This window comes from Sinocyclocheilus grahami, unplaced genomic scaffold, assembly GCF_001515645.1.
Source record: "Sinocyclocheilus grahami isolate Dianchi unplaced genomic scaffold, SAMN03320097.WGS_v1.1 scaffold388.1, whole genome shotgun sequence".
Lineage (NCBI taxonomy): Eukaryota > Metazoa > Chordata > Actinopteri > Cypriniformes > Cyprinidae > Sinocyclocheilus > Sinocyclocheilus grahami.
Genome location: NW_015505567.1, coordinates 760,701 through 780,265, shown reverse-complemented (window position 1 = coordinate 780,265; position 19,565 = coordinate 760,701). Strand labels below are relative to the sequence as shown.

The 19,565-nt window shown below is 37.2% G+C and overlaps 1 protein-coding gene across 1 annotated transcript in view; it reads right to left on the bottom strand.

The window, feature by feature from the left end:
• Positions 1-34: 34 nt before the first annotated feature.
• LOC107550106 (rho guanine nucleotide exchange factor 26) overlaps positions 35-19,565 on the bottom strand; it is a 76,350-nt gene continuing 56,819 nt past the window's right edge. Inside the window, exons 12-14 of the mRNA XM_016231331.1 lie at positions 13,230-13,439; positions 5,421-5,519; positions 35-74 (exon numbers count right to left, since the gene is read on the bottom strand). Of these exons, the coding sequence (XP_016086817.1) occupies positions 35-74; positions 5,421-5,519; positions 13,230-13,439 (349 nt within the window). The remainder of the gene's footprint in view (positions 75-5,420; positions 5,520-13,229; positions 13,440-19,565) is intronic.

Sequence of the window (19,565 nt, the reverse complement as noted above, 5' to 3'; positions counted from 1 at the left end):
TTAATTTTTTACGTCTTTGCATAGGCTTTCTTTCTCAGCAGTTGCGACGCTCCTGCATACCGATGCAGGAAACTCTGGGAGAGTGAAGAAAATTACATGTAAAAAGAAGAGAAAGATTTTCAAGAGCGTGACAAGGGAGGTGCCTGACGCAAAGTGGCAGATAGTAAGATTGAAGCGTTGGAGAAAGAAATAGTGTGAATGAAATCTGAATAAACCAGCGTATGGAGAGATTGAGGAAAGGGGCAGAATGAGACTCTAGAGTGTGACAGTCAGATTGAAAGCTAAAAGGTTTGTGTGAAGATTGATTCACGAAAGTGAATTGAGGTGAACTGAATTTTAATGTCTGCATTTGGTTCTTGTCCTCGTCTCACATCAGTCTTTTTTCCTCGTTCACTCTCACTCTCTAAAGACACTGTGTCTGGTCAGAACTGACTATGTCCACAGCGCTGACCTGTGAAACCTCCCCACTTTGTGAACCTGTGCGGCCCCTACGCTCCTGATTAGGACTTAGTGATGTGTTAAGCCAATAAAGAGGCAAGAAGAGCCAAAGACAAGCTTTTCTTCCTCTCTCTTTTCACACACATTTACACTATTCTGTTTCTGTGTGGATGTAAAAGTATTGCTCTGCCGCGGGACAGGGTGACATTTTCACTCACACATTCTGTCTCTCCACTCACTGCCTTATGAAACAGTACATTTAAAGACTGAGACAGCCTTAAGAAATCTCAGGATTGTAGGAGTGGTTTATTTTTGCTTTTGCATGTGCCTTTTCATGCGCCTTTTCATGCATCGATTCAATTTGTTTGTTGTTTGTGCATTGGACTAGTTTTACAAAATAGTGGTCAGTAACATGAGTTTAATTGGTTCCATTTCTTACTCCCATTGCCTCTTCATTTACATAAACAAACTGCCAAAAAAAAGGACTAAAATAAAGAACCATACAAGGGTCTTGAAATTTCAACAATGTGATAAATTGAAGTAGTGCTGAAAAAAAGGTTTCTACTTCAAACAGTATTTGTGGAACGCTTATAAAAGATCTCTTTATAAAGGCATGAACAAGTTTCTCCAAGTCTTGACTGGAAACAAAACCTCTAATTCTTGCAATGTTTTTGAGATGATAGTATGCTGATTTAGTTACTGCTTTGACATGACTACTGAAACTAAGGTCTGTCTCCAGAATCACTTTTCGCATTTTAAATTCGATTTATAACTAAATTTAAATCATTTAAGACTTATTAGGGCCCCCTAGTTTGGAATCATTTCTTTAAGGCTTGTTAATACCAGAATTGATTTTCTGTGTGAAAATGTGGTGCATTTTAATTGCTCATGACCAAATTCACTTTAAATCAGGGTTTCCGGGGGGGTCTTAAAAAGTCTTAAATTTAGTTGTATCAAATGTAAGGCCTTAAAAAGTCTTAAATTGTACAATAAAGTCTTAATTAGGATTTCAAGAGGTCCTAAATTTGGGTATGGAAAGACCAGAATTGCGATATGGCTGAATGTGAATATGTGATGATTAAACTTCAAAAAAGGCTACGATTTCATTAAAGGGTTAGTTCACCCAAAAATGAAAATTCTGTCATTAATTACTCACCCTCATGTCGTTCCAAACCTGTAAGACCTCCGTTCATCTTCGGAACACAAATTAAAATATTTTTGATGGAATCTGACAGCTCTCTGACCCTCCCATAGACAGCAAGGGTCCTTACACGATCAACGTCCAGAAACGTAGCAAGGAGATCGGTAAAATAATCCATGTGTCATCAGGGTTCACCCGTAATTTTTACGAAGCTACGAGAATACTTTTTGTGCGCAAAAGAATAAAAAATAAACTTTATTTAACAATTTGTCTCCTCCGTGTCACCCTGTAGCACCATTTTGGAGAGTATGCTGGAGCTGTCAGATTCCATCAAAAATATCTTAATTTGTGTTCCGAAAATGAATGGAGGTCTTACGAGTCTGGAATGACATGAGGGTGAGTAATACATTTTTGGGTGAACTAACCCTTTAAATAAACATGATATTTCAACCAAACGCGCCACCTGCTGGCAGAGAATAAGCATTTTTAAAAAGCCTGTTGTTTTGTTCAGAGTTGACCAATGCGAAAAATCGGCCAATGTTTTTACCGTGCAAACATGCAGAGCTTTAAATATGAACTGGTGGATCGATAAGACGACAATGCATTATAAAAATCTAAACAGTAGGGTGTGCGATATATATGGTCTGCGATAATATCGTAATTGTTGTTTTAGCAATGTGCGATTCGACATTACCGAGTATATCGCAAAAAGCAAACAAAACACACCTACAGAGTGCACAGTCTGCACACATACATTAGGTGATGAAGTCAGTTAATATGTAGGTTAAACTAGTGCGCGCATTTAGAGTGCATTCTTTCACTACATGAATCGGTCTATTAAAATGCATTTAGAATTATCACAATTCAAGATATGGGGGCAGAAAATGTATATATTTATATAATTTCATATAGTTAATATCACACAAAGAGTGCCCTTTTTTTCTCCAAAAGTCAACAATTACAAATGTGATATTGATTTTATACAACTCATGATATTCATGAACTCATGAATGTGATATTGATTTTATACAGTTCAATAAACAATAAGTTAAAGGGGTCCTATTATGTTCTTTTACAATGTCTTAAATTTGTTTTGGGGGTGTACTAGAACATGCTCTAATGCTTGGTGGTTCGAAAAACGTATTATATTTTACATGATTTACATTATTACAATACCTTTCTCCCCAGTCTGGCACAAACAGCTCGATTAGTTCCGGTTTTGATGAACGCCTGCCTTCCGAAAAACGAAATGTGATGTGATTGGTTAGCTGTCCCAGTGTGTTGTGATTGGCGAACAGCTTAGACGGTGTTTCAGTACTGCCCCGCCCCTTGCCAAAGCAGCAAATTTAGTTAAGGATGGCGTCAATAATGCCATATCAATTTGAACCGGATTCAGACCCAGAGAATATTGAACAAGAGGATCGCGCAGAACCTTTGCACGCATGGATATTGCAAGACATATTAGAGTGGTGACGTTATTGTTGTTGTTTTTTTTGGTTAAATCACATTTTAGATAGTAAATGCAGTTATTTTTAAGCGGTTGTTGACATCCTATGTACAGATAAGTGCATATGTATTATTTTTATTGTTATTTAATTCGAAAATTATAACATGAATCACAGTGAAGCTGTTATACAGTTGAATTTATTTATACCATAGTCAAGTGTTTCCCAGGCGGCATATATAATGCAAACTCATTCTCTGCCAGCAGGAGGCGCTGTTGGAGTGGTAGCAATCAAGGTTTCCCCTGTAAAGGCTGTACAACACAAAGCAGCACGCTCCCGTCAAAAAAAATTAATGAAAATTACATCCAATTTTCTGAAGACAGTCGGTTTCCTTCAGAAATACAGTGATATAAAAACACCCACACTCAATGTATGGGAAACATAATTTAAGTGTGCAAACTCATTCTCTGCCAGCAGGAGGCGCTGTTGGAGTGGTAGCAATCAAGGTTTCCCCTGTAAAGGCTGTACAACACAAAGCAGCACGCTCCCGTCAAAAAAAATTAATGAAAATTACATCCAATTTTCTGAAGACAGTCGGTTTCCTTCAGAAATACAGTGATATAAAAACACCCACACTCAATGTATGGGAAACATAATTTAAGTGTAAATTCGGCAGATTACATCATTGTCCAGTATTGTACTGTCAGCAATTTATTATAAAAAGTTTTTATAATTGTAACACATATTTACATACATAATTATTCAGGTGCATGTGCAATAACTTGCGAAAACGAGAGGCTACAACAGCACTTCTTCATTGTTGTCTTGTCTGATGCACTCAACCAAGCATTCTAACCACAACCTCATGACATCCAATTTTCTGTAGACAGTCGGTTTCCTTCAGAAATACAGTGATATAAAAACACTCAATCAATGGGAAACACTGTACACTGTAACGTTACGAAATTGTAACATACATATTTACATACATAATTATTCAGGTGCATGTGTAATAACTTGCGAAAACTTGAGGCTACAGCAGCACTTCTTCATCGTCCTCTTGTCTTATGCACTCAACCAAGCGTTCTAACCACGACCTTGCCCCTCCCCACGCCCCAACCATTCGAATTTCCTTAGGCAGGAATTATTTTAATGATATTATAATGAGCCGCTTTGGGATATCACAAAACCCGGAAAACAAATGCTGTAGTCCAAACGAGCCATTCAGGGTAGTTCTTGAAAAGGGATTTAAAAAAAACCTAAATATCTCTCTTTGGAGTGGACTTTGTGATTTGTAAGTTTGAAGATCTTTTTTATGCCCAAACATACACACTACACACTGACTAAAATTCAAAAAGTGAAAAGGCATAATAGGACCCCTTTAAGAGACTCACGTTTTAGACACCGTATTTCCTGCTTTTGCTCTATTTCGCCAACAAAAAACAGCACTGTTTTGAGTCTCTCAGCAACATTGATCATGTGTTTCCTTCCTGAATGAATCAAGCGTTTAAATGATTCGGTTCAATTGCAATGACTCAATTATTAACAGTGACTTGCTGCCACCTACTGGCAGTTTTAATTTCACATTTAAAGTATCTTTTCATTTTTTTTTAAATAATTTCAAACATCAGTTTTCAATGTTTTATGTTTAAAATATCAAAACCTTATTCATGCATTTGTAACTGCAGGTTAAAGTATTCCATGTCCCTCTGAGCTGCATTAAACAGTGTGTAAATACATCTAAATGCCACTTAAGATGCAGCTTCTGTGTTTCCTCTCCATTGCAAAGATACATTTTGTTGATACTGATTTCATTTGCTTGGTAATAGCCCAAATGCAAGAATTTGAAAAGTTGTTGCACACTTTTAGAGAAAAATGGCTTAAAGGTAAAAATGCCCATAAAACTTGTTGGAAAAGATTAATTTCTATCACTGCTGTGAACTGACCACACAGAATATGAAGAATATCAAAAATTCAGGAGTCAGCTGTCCACTGTAGTCCTTAAAATACCAGCACAATAACACACTCAATGAAATATCGTCTAATTATCGTTATCGATAAAATTCCAGAAAATATAATTTTTTGTCAATATTGCACACCCCTAATTTATGTTATTTAATTTACTGCTTTTTACAGAAAGAAAGAAAGAAAGAAAGAAGGAAAGAAAGAAAGAAAGAAAGAAAGAAAGAAAGAAAGAAAGGAGAGATGCAGTGAGAAAAGAAAGAGACCGGGGATTGCATCAAATCCTTGCACGATTTGACATTCCGAGTCAAATTCAGCACAAATATCCCACAGTAGAGTATTGAGAAAGTAATGGCTGTAATCTGTCAGAAACTACTTCTCTTTTGTTAAAATATATATTCTATTAAGTTGTGAGAGAAACATACTGAGCTGACCTGAAGTGAGTCAGCCAGCCTGTGAGATTCTCAGCCCAATTGTAGAGCAGACAGACACCAGACCAGTCTAGAGCACTGATCCAGCGGGCTCTCTCATTACTATCACAAAAGAAAACATACATCATTAACTTATAACCACTGAAGCAGTTTTTTGACTCGCAGCTGTATGTGATTTCTGTTAAAACTGTCGAAACCAAATAACAAAGAAGCTATTCCTTTATTGTTCTGGACATTCACAGACACACACCTCCAGACTCTGGTATAACAGCAGGTAAAGTTACTAGGAGAAACTTGACCTTGGTGTTGAAGCATTCATTACATTCAGTACAAGATTCATCTGTTCAATCTTGTAAGCTCCTTTGTGTTTGTTCAATTTTGATTGAGAACATGCCACTGCTTTTTACAGAAAGAAAGAAAGAAAGAAAGAAAGAAGGAAAGAAAGAAAGAAAGAAAGAAAGGAGAGATGCAGTGAGAAAAGAAAGAGACCGGGGATTGTATCAAATCCTTGCACGATTTGACATACCGAGTCAAATTCAGCACAAATATCCCACAGTAGAGTATTGAGAAAGTAATGGCTGGTCATCTGTCAGAAACTACTTCTCTTTTGTTAAAATATATATTCTATTAAGTTGTGAGAGAAACATACTGAGCTGACCTGAAGTGAGTCAGCCAGCCTGTGAGATTCTCAGCCCAACTGTAGAGCAGACAGACACCAGACCAGTCTCACGATCTGAGCAGACAGCCTGAGCTGACCAGCTGCATGAGTCACGCTTGGCTCATTCTGGTCCCATTTAAAGCAGAAGGGGTCACAAAGGCCCCTTTTGCCTGTTTTATTACTGGGAACATTAATGAGCCTTAGTCCGTTGTGATTCATTCATTGACTAATTAGTGTTTAAAGAGTAATTAGTGTTTAATAGAGTCATTGACAAAGAGGGGAGGAAAGAAGATGGAAAATATTTAAGGCTAAACTCCCGTTGTACATGTAATATGACTGATTACAAATAGTTACGTGTCTAAAATGGCTTACAAGTTTCTTGAGCAACAAATCATACTAGCATAATTTCTGAAGGACCACGTGATACGAGACTGCAGAAATGTCTGCTGAAAATTCAACTGAGCCATCACATGAATAAATTACATTTTAAAATAGAAAACAATTATTTTAAATAGTTAAAATAATTATCTTGGTCTTGGTGAGCATAAGGGACTTCTTAAAAAAAGACCACACATTTTTGTTGTTTTTATAAAACAACACACAAATCATCAAAATGTGCCTGAACTGTTGCAATGAGGAAATGATACAATGACACGTGACAACCACATACAGATTTGTGCATATCCAGATATTTAATATATGTGAAGCAAACTATGAGAACAAGTATGTTCAGTTGAACCAATCTCCCTTAGCCGCATTCTGCAGGGTGTGTAGTTAGCCTGGGAAGGGCAGCTGTCTATCACATCCCTGGAATCTGAGCACACATGATCACAACATGTAGCAAACGCCTTCCTGCTGCTCTGCATTACACCAGCTGAATTACTTATCTGACATCCAGAAGCCAGTGAAAGAACAGGATAGCAAAAAAAAAAAAAAAACCCAGCTTCCACTTCCACCCTACATAATGCTTTTAACATTAATTGAACAGTGTGGTTAAAAAAAGCTCTTTCTTAACCAATAACTTCAAATGTTCGTAATTGGTCAAAAAAACAGACACTCACCATTCCTTTAAATACGATGAAAACAACTAGTTTTTTTAGTGGTAAAAAATAACTAATTGTACTAAGGCCCATTCACATTACTTATGATAACTATAACAGTAACTAGAACTATGAAGTCCACACTACAACCTTAGGAAAACCTTAGTGAACAGTGGGCAATATGCATTTAATGTGGTATATACAGTGCCTTGCGAAAATATTCATACCCCTTCATTTTTTTCACATTTTGTTATTTAAATTACTTTTTTTCCCACATCAATCTACACTCCATATACCATACTGACAAAGCAAAAACAGAATTGTCACAACTTCGTAAATTTATTAAAAATAAAAAACTGAAATAAGTACATTGCATAAGTATTCATACCCTTAACTAAATATTTAGCTGAAGCGCCTTTACAGTCTCAAGGCTTTTTTTTTTGTTTGATGCGACAAGCTTTGCTCATCAGCATTTGGCAATTATCTGCCATTCCACTCCTCATCTCTTCACCTCTCAAGCTCTGTCAGGTTGGATGGGGGCAGATGCACATTTTCAGGTTTCTCCAGAAATATTTAATTGGGTTCAAGCCCAGGCTCTGGCTGGGCCACTCAAGACATTCACAGAGTTGTCTAAAAGCCACTCTTAATGTGCTTGGGGTCACTGTACTGTTGGAAAGTGAACCTTCTGCCCAGTCTGAGGTTCTGAATGCTCTGAACTGGGTTTTCATTAAGGCTAAGTTGAGTCCCTCAGTCCCTGCCGCTGAAAAACAGCCCCACAGCATGAGGCTGCTACTAGCACACTTTACTTTTGGGATGCTACTCTGCAGGTGATGAGCAGAGCTGGTTTCCTTCAAACATGATGCTTAGAATTGAGGTTCATCAGACCAGAGATCTTGTTTCCTTTATGTGCTTTTTTGTAAATTCCAAGTGTGTTTCATGTGTCTTCAATGAGGAGAGGATTGCATCTGGCCACACCGCCATAAAGACTGGATTGGTGGAGTGTTGAAGTGAGGTTTGTCCTTCTGTAGATTTCTCCCATCTCCACATATGATCATGGAGCTCAACTAGAGTGACTATCAGGTTCTTGGTCATCACACTGACCAAAGCCCTTCTCCATCAGTTGCTCAGTTTGGCCAGGAGGCCAGCTCTAGGAAGAGTCCTGGTTGTTTCAAACTTCATCCATTTAGGGTAACAGAGACTACATGCTTCTGTGACCCTTCAATGAAGCAGATTTTTTTTTTGAACTCTTCCACAGATGTATGGCTTGACGCAAGCCTGTTTCTGAGCTCTACAGGCAGTTCTTTTGACCTCAGGGCTTGGTTTTTGCTCTGACATTATCAGCTGTTAGACATTTTATTAAGACGTGTGTGCCATTCCAAATCATACCCATTCAATTGAATTTGCCACAGGTTAACTTCACTTGAAGTGTAGTAACATTTACAAGCAAAATTAATGCTCCTGAGCTAAATTTCAACTGTCCCAGATATGAAGAATACTTATGCAATGGAATCATTTTAGTGTTTATTTTTAATACATTTGCAAAGATGTTAAAAGGCAGTTTTTTTTTGCTTTACAATCATGGTGTATGGAGTGTAGATTGTTGTGGAAAAAAAATAATTTAAAGCAGTTTAATATAAGGCAGCAACAAAACAAAATGTGAAAAAAATTAAGGGATATGAATACATTCGCAAGGCACTGTATATGAGGAATATGTCAAAGTCGTTTATATGTGCCAAACGTCCTGCTGCCATCTGGTGGCACTATGACTATAACTGAATATTGTCATTTAGATGTCTTCAGGCCAGGACTTTTATCAAACACGTGAAGTTTGGTGCAGATTGAACATGGTATGTTTAAGTTTGTGTAAAACAAGACATTTCCTGTTGCCAGCAGGTGGCGCTATGATTATAACTGAATATTGCCCTTTAGATGTGTTCAGGCCAAGACTCTTATCAAACATGTGAAGTTTGGGGCAGATCGGACATTGTATGGCTGAGTTACAACAACGTAATTTTCCATGGCGAAATATCGAAATTTGTCAGGCCGCCACGGACATGTCCTTTAACGAAAACTTAAGACCTTTGCCATTAACATCACAAAGGCCTTTAGATTAGACTGACCAAATATAATGTTGATGTCATTAAATCTCTAAGAAGAGCGTAATACATGTCACTTCCTGTTGGCAGCAGGTGGTGCTATGACTACAACTGAATATGGGCATGTGTTCAGGACAGGACTCTTTTTAAAGGGGTCATGCATTCTTTTTTTTTATTTTTATTTTAAAATGTTCACTTAGGTTCACTTATAATGTTAGTGTGATTTTGTAAATGCATGCCACTGCTATGATTGGCTAACAGTTTAGCTCATTAAAATAACAGATAGATGCTGCAGTGATATACTCTGGAAACAACATGGGTAATTTGGGTTAAAAACGTATAAATACTCAGTATATATCAATATATATGCAATAGTGGTAAAGCACATTTACTCACTTATGTGTTGCGACATTACTGTTGGATCCACTCAGACTCAGCGCTGCCATCTTTGTTTACTTTTCTTTAAAAAGTGCATCATATTGTCTTGTTTAAAAATGAATCGGTAGCAAAGTAAAGCAAACAAACAAACAGTGTTTCATTGACGTGATCTGGAGCTCTTTGCTAATTTTACCCTGTGTTTACACCGGATGCGAGTGGGGCGGCATGCAACTATAGACAACAGAACCCATTATAATCAGCGATTCTGTCTACACTGGTTGCAGCACACATTGGCACAACAGTGAAGAAGAAGAAGAAGAAGAAGAAGAAGAAGAAGAAGAAGAAGAAGAAGAATTCCAGGAGGCTCGGGCCCTAAAAAACTTCAGAAAATCAACATCCATGAAAGAGCTGCAATTGCTCAAATTTTAATCACAGACACTACAAAAGATTGTTTGATGATCATAAAACCTGGACAGTTAGACCTTCGACATCAACATCTGCCCTGGTCAGCTTAATCACCTGACTTGAAAATATCAAACCACTGTGAACAGTTTTGGAGAGAAGATTGGGAAGATTGCTTCCTTCAACTTCTCTGAAACAACTGGCAGATGATTTGATAGACGAAATTCCACTAGACTACTCAAAAGTTGTATGGATGTATTCTAAGGTTGGAAGCTTAAAACACCACAATAGTGCCTATTTCCCAGCTCTTCGCATTATTTTGTCCAAGACCTGTAACATGCATTTAAAGAATAGATGATTTTACATTTCATGCCAACTTCAATAACTTGTATCAACCAAGCCTTATTTTCCAAACACCAGAAAGGCAAGCAGCACCAAGAAGACCTCACATCTCCACTGTCTGGTATCCTGCATGCTGCACTGCTTTAGCAGGCTCCCACATGCTTCCTACAGCTGAAGGCCAAAATTCCAGACCTATCACCTTCAAAGATTATTTTACACAAGGTGAAAAGTCAACGAAGGCATCAGAGCACCAGTACGTCTGGCAGTAAATATTCAAACTCGACCCGAGGCACAGTAAGGAAACAGAGGAATATCTAAAAAACATGAAGATGAATGAGGTATCTTGAATGAGGCAGCACAAATTTAGTTTAGTGGGCATATGGTGCACAGTATTTACACTTACAGTATTGATGGTTACTCCTACTGAATACTAAATGAGGCACTTAGTGAGGCAGCAGGCGACAAGGCAGTGAGACAACTCAAGCTCCTGAAAGCTGTTTGGCTGCCTAGCAACGGAAGGAACAATATACTGTCTCTACAGTCGACTGAGCACAGCACACATAGACGTAGCTGATGACGTCACAATGGACTCCAAAATAATTTTCTAAGAAATGGGGAGTCAGGGGTTATCCATAACAATAACATTCATGCATACCCACCATGGGGGAGAATTGTGCCACTCACACCAGACAGAAGAGCTGGTTTAGCAGTATCGAGCTGTTATTAGACACTCAATTGGGTGGAGCCTGACAGAGGTCCAGAAATGTGGGAGAACTTGTCATGTGTTGACGAAGGTTCCTCAGATGAACTACAGTCATGCTGACTCTTCACCAAGAGCAACAGTAGTTAGGCATCTTTGTTATGTAAGTGGAACGGCAACATACTAAGCTATAATTACACTTTCAGAAACAGATAACATGTTATCTCATTTACAGGAACACACAGTCATGAACTATGGCTGTTTCAAAACCCAGTGAGCTGCCTACCAAATCAGCATCTTTGGGCATTATAAAAGCGTTTCTCCATTTAAGTTTACATTTATAAATGAAAGTAAGGATCTAACTTCTGCTCAGGGTTATGTGATCCTCAAAAGACAGCTACTTCATTCACTTACTTGAAAAGCTTAATTGAAAAAGATTATAATCTTTTATTCAATAGAATATAATGTTATCAGCGAGAGAAAGAGAGAGTGAAAGAGCGGGAGAGAATGAAAATAAAGAATAGAGAGGCAAACATAAGATCTTACAGTCTTAAAGTAAAATTTCTGTGTGGTGCTTGCTAAACTCAGCATTACAATGTTCAGAGCATTGTGAGGGGTTGCCAAGGGGGAGTTATATTTTGCTTAGGTGTTCTGAGTGGCTTTCATGTTGCTATGCTGTTGCTAGGGTGTTTTGGGTGGTCGCTAGGTGGTCATTTACTGGCTCAAGTCAACAGGACTGCCCAAGTCTATCTGATATTCTGGTATTTTGATATGACTCTTGTCCTTCTGAACTGTCATTTCTAGGCATTTTTCCATCCAAATGGAGCACTGAGAACTTATCAAACAACTGCGTGGAACCAAAGCATATTACCCACTTAACTGGATGACAAAGGTCTTTAACTGCTGTTTAAAGGTCTGTATCATTCCCCAAGCTTTTAAAGCAAATATGTTTACAGACACAGTGGAGCCAGAAAGAATGTTTAACTGAACAGGTTATTTACATGGAGAAGTCTTCAAGATACAGAAGCTATGACGGTCTTAATTTCTAAAGGTCCGAAGAAGGGAGGAAGATGATTATGTGAAACCATTTTTTTCAGTTCTTGGCACTAAGTACATCATCAGCTACAGTTTCAAACAAACCCGGATTCAAAACCACCAACCACTATTACAAGAGAAAGAGTAAGGTAGATCAGGAAAGCAAATCAATACTCAATATCTCAGTTCATGTTTGTTCAGTACACTGGGCGAATACCTGAAAAAGGATTATATTCTGATAAATCTTGTGCTGGTACATTCACTCCTGCAGTGTGATGACTGATGGGGTGGTAAAACACATAGAAACTCCATGTGAAGGAGCAGTTCAAATCTGTCATTTCAATTAAAGGGTATGTCAGTACATGTCTAGTTCAGTAACCTCAGACAGATACAGAATCACTCACATTACTCATCAAGTGACATAAATGAAGGTGTAAGCATGTTGATTTGAAGATAAGCAAACTAAATGCACCAAGTCATGGTTCCCACATCTTTGACACAATGAGTTCACACAAGCAATGATACATTCAAACATTCAGCAATGATACATTAATCAGTTACAGTAAAGACAATAATAATAATAATAATAATAATAAGTGTTTCTTTGGCACAAAATCATCATATTAGAATGATTTCTGAAAATTCAGGTGGACCATCACTGAAATAAATTATACTGAAAATTATTTTAAAATAGAAAATAGATTTTAAAATAGATTTTAATAGTAATCCACATTCCCTGTTTTTACAGTAATTTTGATCAAATAAATGCAGCCTTGTTGAGCATAAGAGACTCCTTATAAAAACATTTAAAAAATCTTACAGACCCCAACTGTAGTTGTAGTTGACTTTCTGGCCAATTAAATATTTTAGGATTTTTAGTTTTTTCCCCAAAAAATTATATTAAATTCCAAAGACTTTTTAAGATTTCATTATCCTTATTGGTAACACTTTAGTTTAGGGACCAGTTCTCATTATTAACTAGTTGCTTATTAGCATGCATATTACAAGCATATTGGCTGTTTATTAGTACTTATGAAGCACATATTAATGCCTTATTAGTTAATTATGAGTTAATAGTGAGAATTGATCCCCAAACTAAAGTGTGACCTTATTATTATTATTATTATTATTAAATTGCTGAACTGATATGCAAATACTTACAGTAGCTCCACCCCCAAGATCATGGTCACATTGTCACCAGAGTGGTTGCTGCGGAATCTGATCTGGAACAGGTAGTTGGCCACGTTCTGTCGTGACGTCAGCATTCCCGCAGTGCCACGGACTGGAGAGAGATTCAGGTCTTCTGCCTGACACGACCCCACACAGATCTGATCTCTAAGTGCATAGTCTATAACTGTATAACTCTCCTCACTGAAAAAGACAGACAGAGAGAGTCAGAGACTTAGATTAAAGAAATATTAAAGGTTAAATCACTTTTATCAGACATATATCCATCACTCACAAACAATTGTACTTTTGCATTTACAGTGCATGGTAGAGCTACCGGGAAGTCGTGGCCTAATGGTTAGAGAGTCCCAAAGGTTGTGGGTTCGAGTCTCGTACTGGCAGGGATTGTATGTGGGGGGAGTGAATGTACAGCGCTCTCTCCACCTTCAATACCACGACTGAGGTGCCCTTGAGCAAGGCACTGAAGCCCCAACTGCTCCCCGGGCGCCGCAGCAAAAAATGGCTGCCCACTGCTCCGGGTGTGTGTTCACGGTGTGTGTGTGTTCACTGCTGTGTGTGTGCACTTTGGGATAAATGCAGAGCACTGATTCCGAGTATGGGTCACCATACTTGGCCACATGTCACGTCACTTACAAAAAATTAGAGAATATAGGTGAACCATACAGACGATATTTTGAGAAATATCTCAAGTTATTATTGTTGTTATTATTAACTTAATTTCTGTCGATTTGATTGCACAGATACTATTTGAACTGAACTGAGCTGGACGATGACATCACTGAATCAATGATGAACTGACTTTAACTGAAACATTGTTTTCTATTGTCCTCTTTCATTATCGACACACAATTTACCTGTTTAATATTGTAAAGCTGCTTTGACACAATCTGTATTGTATAAAGCACTATATAAACAAAGGTGACTTCACTTGACTATTATTATTAATGGTTGAGGATGAGTAAATAACAGAATTTTCATTTTTGGGTGAGCTATCCATTTAATGCAATTTTATTTATTTTTTTAAGGAAGTGAAAAATGTCCTTGACATATTTGTAAAACAATAAAATACATATTTGTCTACTTAAATTTGCAGAAAGATGTCCTGACACATTTGTTATATAAACAACTGACCCATCTGTACAATATATTAAACAAACTGTATTTCTGTCTGCAGTAAAGATAAAATATTTCTCTATTAAACAATGATCTGAGACCATGTTTAACCTCTAAAACTGACTTTTGACTGTTTGATTTAGCATGTTCATGTGTATGCAAGTGCTATTTACAGTATAGCACTTTTAAGCATATAAATGCTAGTGGTGTAGCATTAGTCAGCATGTCTTTAGCCAGATAATTAACTGAAACTGTGTTTGTGTAGACAGATAATTGAATAATCAGAGTCAGATCCTCCTGTTCAGTTCCTGAACAACCTCTGGGCTCTGCCCGACACAATCACAATGCATTTACATTCCACAGACAGAGAGGGACCATTACAATTAAACTAAAGTCTGGAAGAAACAAGCTGACCAAGAAAGAGTCAGTGTGACAGAGAGACAGAGACCAACTAAAATAGCTATTAGGAAGCTGAATGTTAATAAGCAGCCCAAATGTTATGATGTTATGATATTACACCATTGAAAATTGATTTTAGTAAAAAAAAATTAGTGGACATTTATAAGTTCTTTGCCATAACATTTAAAACTCCATATATTGCTTATAATTATTTATTATCTTTAAAAGACATTTTATATCAGTGCAACCGTGCTTCAAAAGAAAGAGCTTTTCAAAACGTGGAAAAGAACGAGTGTGAAGCTGACTGTGGTGTCAACTCACATTACCTGCTTCTAGGTAAAAACGTTGTGCTTGAACTCACTGTAAAAAATACGACGTACTGTATGCTCTGCACCTGGGAGACAGAAAATCTCTCCATACCAGCAGGTGGCAGTAGTCTATATTTGTCATTCAGAAAGGGAAAGCAGAAGAACTAGAACTGCAGATTTAAAGGGGTCATATGATGCTATTTTAAAGATCATTATTTTGTGTATTTGGTGTAACAGAATATGTTGACATGCTTTAATGTTCAAAAAACATTATTTTTCAAATACTGTACATTATTGTAGGTCCTCTATGCTCCGCCTCTCTCAAACACGTAGTTTTCAACAAAGCCCCCTCCTTTGACAAGCGCAGTCTGCTCTGGTTGGCCAGCTGACCCAGTGCATTGTGATTGGCCGAACACCACAAGCACGCATCGGAAATGTAACGCCCCTTACCATAATCGCTAGCTTCAAGCTTTCAAAGTAAATATCAAGTTGTTAATGTCGTTAGTTTTACCATCAGTTCAAGCCCGAAAGGGCATCCATAAAATGCGTTGCACAAATTCGAACATCTGGATTGTGCTGTTCGGTTGTAAATAAATCTTAACCAATGATTCCTAATTTCATCTACTTCCGGAAGGCCAAATAAAGTGCTTTTGCTTTCGCACTGAAACACACAGTGTCTCCCTGAAATGGCTGCATCGACACTACTGCGTTCCTGAAACCACGCCTTCTTTCTTTGCGTGCACATTTGGGCGGCATTATGCTAATATTTCCACATATTGACGTAGATATGTGGGGGCGTGTTAGAACGAGCCGTTTTAGGTAGGCGTGGCTGACTCTTAACTTTTATAAAGAATATCTCTTTGGATTTGAGACTTTAGTCTTTGCAACTTTACAGATCTTCTTTATGCACCAAGAGCTTGTAACACTCCAAAGAAAAAGGAAAAATTGAAATCGCATCATATGACCCCTTTAAAACAAAGCAGCACTGTCTTGTATCGGCTATATCATGATATAGCCTATAGTCTACAATGACAGCTCAACCATACAATATTGTGATACATAAATATATCTGTACAGTGCTTAATGGACTGCTTAATGTTATTGACACATTAGAGCAATAAATAAACATGCATAAATGAGGAAAAAGTGCAGGACGTACTTAGTTAAAATAAAACAATAAGCCCCAAGAAGCTGTGGTTTAAATGTGATTTTAGAACAGCTAAGGGGAACTGTAAAAAAGACAAACCCCTTGATCAGTTCTAATCACTGTAAACTATGGCTTCATGGGGTTTATTGCTTTAAAAAATAAATGAATAACAATAAAAAGTCACAGATCCTGGCAAGATTTCATCAAATAAACAGTGACAAAATGTAACAAATGTGACCTGTGCTGGCAAAATGAGTCACAATGAGCAAATTTTCAAAAATGAGTTATTTTTTATGTTCACATTAAAAGGCCTTCAGAATGATGACTGAGCTACACCCGTTTGATGTTGATAGAGTCAGCAAAGTCAATTTTGAGAACAATTGAGTTAAAGTTTTCTGAAGGTTCTAAAGCAAAATCACAGAGCAACGTTGCATCTTTTCCTCCAGTTCTTTTCTTAATAATAATTACTATATTAATAATCACAATATAGTTATTTTTTATTTTATCTTTGTTATTATAAAAAAGAACAGATGAAAAAAACAATAAATAATGCATTACCTTTTTCATTTTACATATACAGGTGCATCTCAATAAATTAGAACGTCATGGAAAAGTTCATTTATTTCAGTACTTCAACTCAAATTGTGAAACTCGTGTATTAAATAAATTCAATGCACACAGACTGAAGTAGTTTAAGTCTTTGGTTCTTTTAATTGTGATGATTTTGGCTCACATTTAACAAAAACCCACTAATTCAATCTCAACTAATTAGAATACTTCACAAGATCAATAAAAAAAACATTTTTAGTGAATTGTTGGCCTTCTGGAAAGTATGTTCATTTACTGTACATGTACTCAATACTTGGTAGGGGCTCCTTTTGCTTTAATTACTGCCTCAATTCGGCGTGGCATGGAGGTGATCAGTTTGTGGCACTGCTGAGGTGGTATGGAAGCCCAGGTTTCTTTGACAGTGGCCTTCAGCTCATCTGCATTTTTTGGTCTCTTGTTTCTAATTTTCCTCTTGACAATACCCCATAGATTCTCTATAGGGTTCAGGTCTGGTGAGTTTGCTGGCCAGTCAAGCACACCAACACCATGGTCATTTAACCAACTTTTGATGCTTTTGGCAGTGTGGGCAGGTGCCAAATCCTGCTGGAAAAATGAAATCAGCATCTTCAATTTTTTTTTTAAACGTTTATTAACGAGCTGCAGTTTTATTACATCACGCACTGGCACAGATGAGGTATATTAACTCCAGGGGTCAACAATAAGGTGTAGATTGGTCCTCAATTTGTGTTTCCAACACACTTTTTCACAGCGTGCATCTCGCGCTCAAACTCATCAAAAGTCAACAAGTTCCACAAGCAACAACGACTTATCCAAGTGACTGCTGCAGAACGCATGCAGATCGTGTGTCTCATAAGTGAGTGGGAATTTACCGAACGTGGTACTTGCGTGAGTTAACACTGTACGCAATACCCGCAACCTCACACCAAATTTCAGGCCATGTAGATAGGCAAGCATAGCCTATATACAAATCATTTAGTAAGCAGAAATCCGAAATTTACCTTAACATATTAAGTTAGAGGAAGATGCGACTGAATTGATGCTTGAAGAATGCACTTCCAGCAGTCATGATAAACAGTTGGCAGTTAAAGTTTTCTATGCACATTTGATTTGACGAAAGTCACGAGACCTATTACTATCTATCCAATCACGTTGATGGATAAAAATAAAATTTAAATAAGCATGTAACGACCACAAACGGAGGAAAATAGTGGAGTAAAATTACCGATACATCACTTAAAATGTACTCAAGTAAAAGTAAAAGTACACAATTTTTTAACTACTCAAAAAAAGTACTTAATTAATTAGTAGTACTACTTAATTACTGTAACGCGAGTATTTGTAATTCCTTACTTCACACCCCTGGAAGTAGTCTGTATCTAGTAGATTGTGAAAGAATGATTATCAGTTCCACACACAGAGATATATAAATTCTACATTTATTTAAATGAGGGGAAAAACTTCACTGGTATCGGATCGGTATCGGCCAATACCGAACCCTAGGTATCGGAATCGGTATCGGAGGCGAAAAAGGCGGATTGGAGCATCCCTACTTCGAAATGCTGCAAAATGAACTTTCAAAGAACACCTGAAAGAAAAAAAACGAAGAGTACACAGAAAGCTGCCTCTTTCAGACAGCATGCAATCCCAAATTCAGATTTCGTTTTAAAGTTATGAAACATGCATGTTGAATATTAGCTTTGCCTAAAATCTGATTTTAAAAAGTTGTTAAACAACAGATATGACAAATATATTTTCATAATTTCTACCTAGCTGCCTAGCTAGTGAGCCACCACGTTGGAGTGATGTAGTTATCTACATAATGGGGTTGGTTGGCTCCAATGAAAACAGACTGAGCAACTTTAGGCTTAAGTCTGTTGGTGCAGAAACTCAAAAGTTTCCACCTCAATGTAATCTTCCTCCAAAAAATGTTCACTACAAACTCTGGGCTCTTTTTTTCAGTGCTGCTAGTCAGCGAAGCAGTACTGTTCTCCATTTCAGCAACAATTTATGAAAATGTACTCTTTTGCCCTTAGTATTAACACTGTGAAACTCATTTTCTTCAAATAATTCACAATATAGAAATTATGCTTTTAATATAATTTAAAGGTGCATTAAAACAATACAAGGTCCAATACAAAACTTGGAAAGCAACAGAAGTTTAGTAACTAACTAACTGAAGATTAATTACGTTTCCCCACAGAGACCATCCCACTCTGCACTTAGTGGCTGTAGAACACGAGCAGGACAGAGCCCATCTCGTCTCATAACTTCTTTTGTAGTTCTTTCTCTCACTGTGGTGTGATCATCTGTGTGCTCACCACATTGATTTTAAATAGACTGTATGTGATGCCTTATGTAGGGCGAGCGCTACGATCAAAGATCATAGAAGATAAATGATCGGCATACGGTAAATAAAAATGACCTACACCTTGATCTACATGACAGAGAAATGTATAGTTTTTATTCTGTGTGAACTCGCATGTGTATGTGTTAACTCATTAAATTAACCCTGTTTTTACTATAGTAACTATACACATTGATTTTAAATAGACAACTGTATGTGATGCCTTACGTAAATAAAAATGAACTACACCTTGATCTACATGACAGAAAAAATGTATAGTTTTTATTCTGTGTGAACTCGCATGTGTATGTGTTAACTCATTAAATTAACCCTGTTTTTACTATAGTAACTATTTTAACTATGGTATTTGCGGTAAAATCACAGTATCCACAAATGTACTATTCTCTCACTATAGTAACCATAATTAT